Genomic DNA, 12,355 nt, shown 5'->3' with positions numbered 1-12,355 from the left:
ATGTATCAGTGAACTAACCTTAAGAGGAACCAAAAACAAAAACGCTGTGGAGAAGATGTGGCTTTCTTGAAGCTGTGGAGAAGATGCAGGCTTTATTGAAGATAGTCATAAAATCCACATAATAAAATGTCTAGGAACCATAAGATGGGCACTATGGACCCAACACGGTCCATGTTTCAACAACCCTGTCTTCCTCAGGGGTCCCTAAGAGTCCTGAGTCAAAGAACGTGGATCAAAGGCTGAGAACAATCCTGCTCAAGAGATCTGCACTAGAGGTCTGCACGGGAACGGGGATCGCGGGAAACCTGCGGTTCCTGCGGGGGTCCCGCGGAAATCCCCCCTAACCCACAGGACTCCCATGGGGACCCCTCTCTGGCCCACAGGACTCCCACGGGGACCCCCCTCAAGCCAACGGGACTCCCACAGGGATGGAAGGCTTTGGAAGCAGGGTTCGTCCATATAATATAATGGACAGGTCAGCCTTAGTAAAAGAGGGGGTTTATAAGTTAATTACCTGAACAGAAAACAAAAAAAGGGTTCCACCAAAGAGATTCCAGAAGGAAAACAGCAGCGCAAACACAAAAGAAACTGTGGAATTGATGATCCTGTCAGAAATAATTGCTGCTTTTTATGGGGACGGGTGGGGATGGAGATAATTCCTTGCGGGGACGGGTGGGGATGGAGAGGATCCTGGCGGGGATGGGTGGGGACGGAGAGGATCCTGGCGGGGACGGGCGGGGATGGGTGGCATTTCTGTCCCCGCGCAACTCTCTAATCTGCACGATAAAGTAATGCTGTGGTGCTGTGAGTCTTTGCTGTATTGAGTTTGAGCTTATGTTCATTTATCCAGGTTTGAACTGTGCATAAATAGCAGTATGAGCTTGCCTAGCCCCTATTCTGTAATTAGGTGCTAAAATAGCTTTATCTCAAAATTCTGAATATGGCACCTTAAGTTGTGAATGCTGATTTGCGTGCACAGCTTACTTGCTTAACAAGTCTAATTGATGCTAATTGCCAGTTAACACTTATTATGACGCTAATTGGCATTTATAAGAAGTTCCACGCACAACTTGATAGGTGCATTCTATAAAGTGGTGCAGTTTATGAATCTGAAAAGGAGACATGGCCAGGGGAGGAACATGGGTGGATCATTGGCATTCCTAAAATTTGTGTGAACTTACAGAATGCTCTTGATCCACATACAGATATGGGGTCCCAGGCCAGTTGGCTTTTCAGGCTTTCTCTAATGAAAATGCATTTAATACATAAGAGAAGCTATGCTTACATTAATAAATATTTTATTATATCACTTCAATTTATCATACAACATACAAACATCAATATTTCATGAAATGGATCACCAGATATAAACCTAAAAAGATTCTCTAATAAAGTTGATTCTCCGATGAGATTGAAAACCTGGAATTGGTGGTATTCTTTGAGCTATTGTCCTTTTAAAAGTCAGTTCCATATATTTCAAAGATATATTTTCTGTATACCAAGGATACACTTCCTGTGTCCAATCAAGCAGTATATTGTATCTTGCATCTTTGTATTACCGCTGATCACATTAACAGTTTTATCAGCCAGCCTGACACAGAACTGCATTTCACTAAATCAGCGTCCACCAATGCAATGTAATGAAAATGCACGAGAGATCTGCTTCCTGCCACCTCCATTATATGTAAATCTCTCTTGCACATTCATTAGGGATATTCTGAAAAGTTGCCTGGGACCCTCTAGGACTGCAATCCAGTTGGGTTTTCAGGATTTCCCCAATGAATATGCGTTGAAAGCAGTGCATGCACATAGATCTCATACATATTCATTGGGGAAATCCTGAAAACCCGACAGGATTGCGGTCCTCAAGGAGGGACTTTGAGACCCCTTGTTCTAAGGACAAGTTTGAGAGCACCTGCTATAAAAGAAAGCAGGCACCTTTTTTGATTTTCTAGAATATGCTCCACTGAGTTGAACTGTTACAGAATTATCCCCTAGCTTCAATGAAGAGATTTGTTTTATGTACCATACTTCCTGGTTTTATCCTTTTTACAGGGTCTTGTTACCAATGTAACTTTAGGCAATAATACTCTCAGCAACTGGTCTATCTTCCCCTTGGACATAGACAGTGCAATACTGCATGGCCTGCAGAACCGAAGCCCTGCCTCACAACTGTTCAGCGATGCACAGCTTCTGGCACCTGCCTTCTACACGGGCAGCTTTTCAATTCCCAGTGGAATCCCAGACTTGCCTCAGGACAGCTATGTCAAATTTCCTGGCTGGAACAAGGTATGACCTATTCAGTTTTTTTGGCATCCTCATTTACCTGAATGAGTGGTGTGGGAATAATTGGTTCTAAGGTATATAAGATACTCTACCATGTGTGTTTGAAGGGAGGGAGAACCACAAAACTCTGCCTGCTTATGACACGGACATTTTTAAAAGGGGAAGTGGAATGGGATTTAATATACTACTTTCTGTGGTTACAATCAATCGATTTAATTTTTTAAAAGATTCTACATGGGTAACATCAGGGAGTAAAAAATACTAATCTTCTGTAGGATGAATTATACACATTTGGAAATAATGCAGTTGCTTTTACCTGTACCCATGAGGGATATGGTGAGGGTGGAGTGAGCAGACACCAACTGTGATCAGCTTGGCTACTCCCTACTGGGGAGGAGCAGTTTTCAATGGGACTTTCTCCATGGATCGTTGTTTATTAGTAGCAAATGTTTTGCAAATTGCCCTTTCTGAGGGGGAGAGAAAGCATTAGGGTAGCCAGTAATGAGCAGAACCGAGAGACATTGCAAAAATTCTTTGAATAGTGGGTCAAAATTGTCGACTTGATTGTGAGAAGCATAGCAGACAAAGTAAACGTAGATAGAGAAACAGGAAAATCTTAACTGAAAATCTTGATATGAGAAAGGTGTGTGCAAAAAATGGTCCCGAAGGAGCTCACCAATGAACAAAAGCAAAGGAGAGTCTAAGTTTGCCAAGACCTTTTGGAGAGGCAAGCTTGTTTTGGGCCGTGTTATCACTGATGATAAAACATGGGTGTACTAATATGACCCTGAAACAAAGCATCTAAAGTGCACAGTAGAAGTTGGCCAATTCTCCACAACCAAAAAAGTTCCACCAGTCCAAATCAAGAGTCAAAACAATGTTAACTTTTTTTGATATCAAAGGGGACTGTTCTTTCTGAATTTGTACCAACTGGACAAAGTTAACAAAGTTTACTATTTGGAAGTGCTGAAAAGGCTGCGTGAAAAAGTTAGATAAAAACCAAGCTTAACTTTTCACCACCAACTCATGGCTCTTGCATTACGACAATGCACCAGTTCGCCCAGCACTGTCTGTGTGAGGGAGTTTCTTGCCAGAAAACAAATAACTGTATTGGAGCACCCTCCCTACTCACCTGATCTGGCCTCCAATGACTTTTTTCTTTACCTGAAGAAAAAGGAAATGTTGAAAGGAAGACATTTGATAATATTGGACATCAAGGGTAATAAGACAGATCTGTTGGGCATTCTAAAAAGAGTTCCAAAATTGCTTTGGAGGGTGGACTAGGTGCTGGTGTCAGAGTATAGCTTCCCAAGGGAAGTACTTCGAAGGTGACCATAGTGATATTCATCAATGAGGTGATGTAGTAGTTTTTCTAGGATGAGTTTGCAAACTTAATTGTCAGACCTCGTAGACAAAACAAAATCAAATTTTTAACAAACCCCCTCTAGCTTGTGTGGCAAATACATCTGTTAAGTTACACTGATTCTCAAAGGGAAAAGCATGCACATATAGCTTTCCTTTTGAAAATTACCACATGGAAAGTTCCCACATTTTATCACCTGCTGTTTGATATGGATAAACTTCCTGATTTATGAAGTATGTGCGTAGGTGGTAAACTGTCCCCAACACTGCCTTTCTTATGTGTTTAAATTTACAGGCATATATTTCTTGCAGTTTCAGTAAAAGGTGTTTTGTTTTTTTTTCCCCACAATGTATACTTTTACCTAAGGAAATGCTTTTTTAAATTAGACATTGCAATAGATTGTAATGTAATCTGGTTGTAAGATCCCCAAATAGTCAAACAGCGCCCCTTTACTTTCCTCCAAACATACCCCACCCATCAACTGCCAGAAGAGTTATATACTGCAAAATAAGCCACAGCTAGAGATCCAATTCCATAGATAAAATGCAGAGGCTGTTATTGTGCATTGTTTGGTAACATGAAAGCAAGATAACATCTCATTTCATAGTAACATAGTAAATGAGGCAGATAAAGACCTGAATGGTCCATCCAGTCTGCCCATAAGCGATAACATAAGAGCATAAGAATTGCTGCTGCTGGGTCAGACCAATGGTCCATCCTGCCCAGCAGTCCGCTCACGAGGCGGCCCCTAGGTCAAGACCAGTGCTCCAAATGAGTCCAGTCTCACTAGTTTAGCATGAACTTGTTCAACTTTGTCTTGAAACCCTGGAGGGTGTTTTCCCCTATAACAGCCTCCGGATGAGCATTTCATATTTCTACCACTCTATGGGTGAAGAAGAATTTCCTTATGTTTGTACGGAATCTATCCCCTTTCAACTTTAGAGAGTGCCCTCTCGTTCTCTCTACCTTGGAGAGGGTGAACAGTCTGTCTTTCTCTACTAAGTCTATTCCCTTCTGTATTTTGAATGTTTCAATCATGTCCCCTTGCAGTCTCTTCTTTGATATTTCTAAGCCATAGACTGTAAAGTCTGATATTGTCCTGGGTTTCAAATGCTGAAGTTGCCATCCAAGCTCACTCCAGCCTATCCAACCATCCCATTGTTTGCAGGATACCGTAAAGTCTGGCCTGCACCATTTTAAATCTCTATCATAGCCTCACTGTCTTTCCTGTCCTCTAAGGCCTTGACAAATTTTTATTAAGTTTAGGAGCCAACCCCAAAACTTTGAAGCAAGCAATTGAGACCTCTCTCTGTTCTCCTTCCCTATCCCTCAAATACAGTTCAGTGATTCAGTGATTAAATGTAGCTTTTAGTTTTTTGTTTTTTTTTTTGTTTCTGATTTTATATAATACTTTAGAACAGATTATGTAGAAGATGTTGAGATTAAAACTTCTTTTTTTTAATCCAATTAATTTTATTAGAGAATATAATTAGAAAAACAATAGATTCTCAACAATCTTAACAAGCAAATTGTTACATTAAATACTACAAAATACAAAAGTTGGAAGCACAGTGCATTAAAAAAAGAGAGGGGGAGGAGGGAAAAAACTAATTAAAATTTCATTTACCAGAGGGTACATGCTTACATTTGTAGACTCACTACCCTGGAACTGAACTAATTATATAAGACCTCATTGGTGCCACTCAATAGCTTAAACATTTCAACACTAATGGGTCTTCTATGCCCTCATTGTCGTCTGTCTGTAAACTAATTTCTTTTTGATTAGAATAAATACTAGTGTCACCATTACAAAACTTAAATAATCACTGTGGGAAACCAAGGAGAGTGCGGAGGCGGCTGACCGGCAGAAGGGAGAGTCAGGAGCGGAGAGAGTCGGGAGCGGAGAGCCGAGAGAGGCAGGAGCAGAGAGCCGAGAGTCGGGAGCAGGAGGGTAAGCAAGGGGACAGCCGAGAGCGAGAGCAGGTACGTGAGAGAGAGGGGCAGAGGCAAGAGATAGCTCCGCCCACCCCTCCGACGTCACCAGCACGCCGAGGCCGAGCTCCCCCTTAAAAGGAAAGGAGCCAACGACGCGCAGCCGTTCAGTGCACGGCGAAGATGAGCAGCAAAGGCGCTCGCCTTAGCGAGAGCGCCTTTGTGAAGGATCCTTAGAAGGAGCCGGGAAACTAGGACACCCAGTAGAGCAACACCAGCAAGCTCACGCCAATCAGGAAGGCAGCTACAAGCCCTAGTCTTTGGCTAGCTAGCCAACAGGGCATACTCCATCACATATCACACACCTAGAGGGGAAACTAGCACTAACACAGTAACACAAGCAGATTTCGGAACAAACAGTAGCACCAGCAGACTCAGAATAAACAGTAACACCAGCAAACCCACACCAAGCAGGAAGGCAGCTACAAGCCCTAGTCTTTAGCTAGCTACGCAACAGGGCACACTCCCTCACATACCACACACTCAGAGAGGAAATGAGCACTCACTAGCACTGACACAGTGACACTAGCACTCACTAGCACTAACACAGTAACACTAGCAGTCTCACAACAGGAAGCTAGAAAACGTCCAGCTGACAGTGACAGAAAGTTCACAACTGATTCACTCAGACAACTCAAGAGGGGAGCAAGAGATGGACGCCCAAGGAAGCCAGAAGATGAGCTTCCCAGTCTTCTGCACCGGCTGCAACATGTATGACTACCTCCCTTCGGGGATTCGGGCATACATTTGCATGGAGCTGTATAGCTTGAAAAGAAAGGTCCAGCTGCTAGAGGAGACAGTGCTGGGACTAAAAGAACTTCTCACCTTTGAAGAAGTCTGCAAACAGGAGAAGCTTCTATTGGAGTACAGTCCAAATGACGAGGTTAAGGAGCTAGAGAGATACATCGAGGGAGCTCACCAACAGCATGTGGAGGACTGTACCCGAACAACCCAGGAAGAAGACCTGGACGAGAGAAGAAAAGACACCCCTGCAAATTCTGGAGAGACGGAAGCAGAGATAAGGGGCAATCGCACACCAGGAGTAAGAGGGAGACTGAATGGGGACGTCCCCCCACCCGAAGAGCAGAAATCAACCTCAGGAGTACTGCAGGAGGGAGAAAATTGGTCCTTTACCATGGATGTCGACCTGTGACCCCCAAGGAACCTCCGAAAAAAAAAAGATGGGGATCATCGTGGGAGACTCCATCATACGTTATTTGGACAGCCACACCGCAGGAGGGAGAGAGGATAGAATTGTCACCTGCCTGCCTGGAGCAAGAGTGAAGGATGTGGTCAACAGGATCTCCAGGATCATAGACAGCGCTGGGGGAGAGGACACTGCTGTGCTTATCCACGTGGGAACCAACGATGTGAGCGGATGGAAGTATGACAGGGAAGAGATGAAGGGACAGCTCCGCTCACTCGGAAAAAAATTGAAGATCATGGAGGTGAAGGTGACCTTCTCCGAGATCCTCCCGGTACCAAGATGCAAAGAGATAAGGGGAACTGCAAGCAATCAATGCCTGGATGAGATGATGGTGCGAAGAGGAAGGCTATGACTTCATGTGCAACTGGACGGCGTTCTGGGGAAAAAGCAAGTACTACAGAAAGGACGGACTGCACCTCAACAAGAAAGGAGCAAGAGTACTGGCAGGCAACATGAAGAGGGAAAATCGAGAAGGCTTTAAACTAAAGGACAGGGAAAGCCGACAGTCGACCATCAGTCGATGGCCCGGGCGACAGGATGTCCCGAAGAAGGAACTACGGACAACTACTCAGACACAGGAGGGGTCGACCACAAAGCAAATGAGGGAGACAACACAGCAGCAGAAAAGGGTACCATGGAGGGAGACAACACAGCAGCAGAAAAGGGTACCGTGGAAGAAACAGTAGATACTGCTAAGCTTAGAAAGTCCAAGAAGGTAACACATAGGAAACTCAAAGGTATGTATACAAATGCTAGAAGTTTGGGAAACAAAATGGGAGAGTTAGAAGTAATAGCAAAAAATGACGAACTGGAAATCATTGGTATAACAGAAACATGGTGGAATGCTGAAAACAAATGGGACACAGTACTACAGGGATACAAACTGTACAGAAGAGATAGAGTGGGGCAGAAAGGTGGAGGTATTGCCCTATATGTTCAGGAAGGAATAGAATCCATGAAAGAGACTATGGTGGAAGAGAAAAAAAGCTGGAATCCCTCTGGATCAGGATTCCCAGACACAATGATGCGGACATAAAGATTGGCCTTTACTGCCGACCGCCAGGACAGAGGGAGGAGACAAACTTGGAAATGATAGAGGAAATTAAACAAGAATGTAAAACAGGTAATGTCATAATCTTGGGGGATTTCAATTTCCCAGGGATAGACTGGGACCTGGGAACCTCTAACTGTGGCAAGGAGGCAGTTTCTGGAAATGCTAGGGGACTGCTTCCTGGAACAGATGGTAGAAGAGCCGACGAGAGGAAACGTCATCTTGGACTTGGTCCTAAATGGCATTACGGGACCCGCAAAGGAAGTAGAAGTCACGGTCCGGCTGGGGACGAGCGATCACAACATGATCAACTTCAAACTTGATGTCGGGAAAGGGAAAGGTACCAAAACCTCAACCACGACTTTAAACTTTAAAAAGGGAAGATACGACAGCATGAGAGCCATGGTGAAAAACAGATCAAGAAAAAGATGGGCAAAGTCATAACGGTGGAACAGGCATGGTCCCTACTGAAAAATATTATCACGGAAGCACAAAGCCTCTACATTCTGCGGATGTCCAAAGAAAAGAAAACCAAAGGCAAAAGAGAAAAAACGTGGCTTACCAAAGAGGTGAAGGAAGCCATAAATGAAAAGAAGGACTCCTTTAAGACATGGAAACACACGAAAACATCCGAAGCTTGGAGCAAACATAGAGATGCTCAGAAAAATGTCACAAGGCGGTGAGGGTTGCCAAAAAGGTCTACGGGGAGAAAATAGCGCAGGAGGCCAAAAATTTCAAGCCCTTCTTTAGATACATTAAGGGGAAAAAACCCGCAAGGGAGGCAGTGGGACCACTGGACGACCTTGGAGGAAAAGGGTGCGTCAAGGATGACAAACAAATTGCAGACAAACTGAATTCTTCTTTGCGTTGGTCTTTACAAAGGAAGACACCGCAACAATACTTGACACAGTGAAAGTGTTCAAGGGAGTCGAACAGGACAGCCTCACCACTGTAGAAGTGGACTTGGACCAGATTTACCACCAGATCGACAAACTTAAGAGCGATAAATCTTCTGTACCGGATAGAATTCATCCGAGAGTCCTAAAAGAACTAAAATTTGAAATCGGAGAACTATTGCAAAAATTTGCCAACCTGTCAATCAAAACAGGATAGATACCGGACGACTGGAAGTTAGCAAACATCATGCCGATATTTAAAAAAGGATCGAGAGGAGCGCCAAGCAACTACAGACCTATGAGTCTCACGTTTGTTCCTGGAAAAATGGTTGAGGCGCTGATCAAAGATAGCATAGTCCAGCAACTAGAGACACACGACCTGATGAGAGCCAGTCAACATGGGTTCAGGAAAGGGAAATCATATTTGACGAACCTACTCCAATTTTTTGAGACAGTGAATAGACAAATTGATAGTGGAGAACCGGTGGATATTGTATACTTGGACTTTCAGAAAGCGTTCAACAAGGTTCCACATTTAAGACTTCTCAGGAAACTACAAGGACATGAAATAGAGGGAGATATACTAAGATGGATAGGCAAATGGCTAGAGAACAGAAAATAGAGAGTGGGCATAAATGAGAAGTTCTCAGAATGGGAACAAGTGACTAGCGGTGTACTTGGACCCATCTTATTTAATATTTTCATAAATGACCTAGAAGAAGGAACATCCAGTGAAATCATCAAGTTTGCAGACGACTTAAAACTATGCCGGGCAATCAGATCGCAGAAAGACAACGAGGAACTCCAGATCGACTTGAATCAATTGGAGAGGTGGGCAGATAAATGGCAGATGAAGTTTAATGTGGAAAAATGCAAAGTGATGCATTTAGGCAGGAAAAATAAAGAACACAAGTATAGCATGTCAGGTGTAACTCTGGGAAAGACCGAACAGGAAAAGTACCTGGGTGAATGATAGATAGGACCCTGAAGCCGTTGGCACAATATGCGGCGACGGCAAAGAAAGCAAATAGAATGCTAGGCATGATAAAGAAGGAGATTACAAGTAGATCAGAGAAAGTTATAATACCACTCTACAGAGCCATGGTCTGACCGCACCTGGAATACTGCGTCCAGCATTGGTCTCCATACCTAAAGAAGGATATGAAACTGCTAGAGAGGGTGCAGAGATGAGCAACGAAGCTAGTGAAAGGTATGGAGAACCTGGACTACGAGGAATGACTTAGGAGACTGGGGTTGTTCTCCCTTAAGAAGAGGAGACTGCGAGGAGACCTGATCGAGACTTTCAAAATACTGAAAGGATTCGACAAAATAGAGCAGGGGTAGCAGTTATTTACAATGTCCGCTGTGACACGGACAAGAGGACATAAACTGAAGCTGAGGGGGGACAGGTCCAGGACGAATATCAGGAAGTTCTGTTTCACACAGCGAGTGGTGGATATCTGGAATGCTCTCCCAGGGGAAGTAATTGCAGAATCCACCGTTCTAGGATTTAAGGGCAAACTAGATGCACATCTCCTTAAGAGTAGCATAGAGTGATACGGGTAAGGGTAAATTAGATGCACATCTCCCTTGAGAAGCATACGGTGATATGGGGACTAAAACTAGGCCAGGGTATACCTGGTGGGGTCTCTGCGTGTGCGGATCACCGGACTTGATGGACCCAGGGTCTGATCCAGAGATGGCAATTCTTATATTCTTATATAATAATTTTAACAATAACTCATCTGAGTATTTTTTAAATTATTAGTTAGCTTGGGGACATCTTCTAACATGAATTTAAGAGGCAATTAGGCTCAGGAATAATCTAAGGAAATACCTTTTTCCAGAAAGAGCGGTAGATGCATGGAATAGTCTTTCGGTAGAGCTTATGGAGCCAAAAGACTGTGTCAGAATTCAAGAAAGCTTGGGATAGGCACTTGGGGTCTCTTAGAAAGAGAGGAGGAGGAGATAGTGGATGGGCAGACTTGATGGGCCATTTGGCCTTTTTTGCTTTCATGTTTATGTATTTCGCCCAGAAAGGCTATTCAAGGGTCATCTCATTACTAAAGTCATACCTGGCACTCTGACACCATATAATTCAATTGATTGAAAGAATCTCATCTACAAACCTAAGTTGAATTTGTTAGAAAGTCACAGTGCTTACAAGTAAGTAAATAGTAAAATTAGTAAAGGATAGTTTTTTACCATCTTTACCCAATTGTTCTATAAAACCCATATAATTCAATGGCATGTGTTGATAACTATGAGGGGACACTGAAAAGTTTTCAGCCCTACGAAGAGAATGATGTGGAGCCATGAAACTTACATTTATTTCACACTTTTCTTGACACTTTTTCCCTTTCATTTCATGTCATTGAAATGAAAAGAGTCAAGAAAAGTGTGGAATAACTTGTAAGTTTCATGGCTCCATATCATTCTCTTGGTTGGTCTGAGAACTTTTCAGTGGCCCCTTGAATTGCAAAAAGTTTAAAGGAAGGGATTTATAGGGGAGTTTGTCGTGAGCTTGCTTCCTTAAACCCTTTTTAATTTTTATTGTGTCTGCACCTGTAAGCTCCAAAGTGTAGGGTGTATCCATATGGTGCTGCTTAATATCTGGTTAAACTGGTTAAACTATATTAATTTTGGAATTGTGTGCACAGTTGGCAAGAGTATATACTGCAAACTAAGTGAATTTTGTTTCTTCATTGTTTAGAGTTGCAAGCTTTATTTTCATGTGAGCTGTGGCTTGAAACCAAGGCTGTCTTCATACTGACCTAAATGCTTCCTGTTTGTCTTTCAGGGACAAATTTGGATAAACGGGTTTAATCTTGGACGTTACTGGCCAGCCAGGGGCCCTCAAATGACCTTGTTTGTCCCGAGGGATATCTTCACAACATGTGCACCAAATAACATTACAGTGCTGGAGCTAGAGAGCCCGCCTCAGAGCAAAGGGAAGTATATTGTGGAGTTTGTGGACACTCCAATTCTCAATGCCACGCTTGAATATGACATGAAGAATGTACAACTCATTTTTAGAAGAAGACTGTGAAATCCTATAAGTACCTGTATCTTCGCTCCACCACACCACACAATCATTTCTATTTCTTTTGTACTTGTGCATGGTCTCTTTCAAATAATAATAATAGTTTTTATATAGAGGTTTGTCCACTTAGGGATTCAATATCCATACAAGCGGTATACAGTAAAAACAAAGGTAACATAGTAAATGATGGCAGATAAAGACCTGAACAGTCCATTCAGTATTAAAAAAAGAACACAAATTACTCATAAAAAGCAAGATAAAGATAATGTCTCCCAGTTCCTAAACCATTCTAAAGGGCCTAAAAGTCAAGTGGTCCCTACCTCTGGAAATGCTGCCTGAAATGTTGTTAGTTGCTGCTTAAACCTTATTCATGAAGGAATAGACCTAAGGGCAGGGGTGTAAAATGCCACAATCCAGTCGGGTTTTCAGGATTACACCAGTGAATATGCATGAGATCTATTTGCATTCACTGCTTTCATTGTATGCTAATAGATCTCATGCATATTCATTGGGGAAA

The 12,355-nt window shown here is 42.9% G+C and overlaps 1 protein-coding gene across 1 annotated transcript in view; it reads left to right on the top strand.

Moving 5' to 3' along the window:
* LOC117353909 (beta-galactosidase-like) overlaps positions 1 to 12,028 on the top strand; it is a 164,131-nt gene extending 152,103 nt beyond the window's left edge. The window contains 2 exon segments of the mRNA XM_033930432.1: positions 2,056 to 2,289; positions 11,596 to 12,028. Of these exon segments, the coding sequence (XP_033786323.1) occupies positions 2,056 to 2,289; positions 11,596 to 11,844 (483 nt within the window). The 3' untranslated portion in view covers positions 11,845 to 12,028.
* Positions 12,029 to 12,355: the final 327 nt, after the last annotated feature.

Source organism: Geotrypetes seraphini, chromosome 2 (genome assembly GCF_902459505.1).
Source record: "Geotrypetes seraphini chromosome 2, aGeoSer1.1, whole genome shotgun sequence".
In the NCBI taxonomy this organism is placed as follows: domain Eukaryota; kingdom Metazoa; phylum Chordata; class Amphibia; order Gymnophiona; family Dermophiidae; genus Geotrypetes; species Geotrypetes seraphini.
This window is presented reverse-complemented; position numbering and strand designations above follow the sequence as displayed.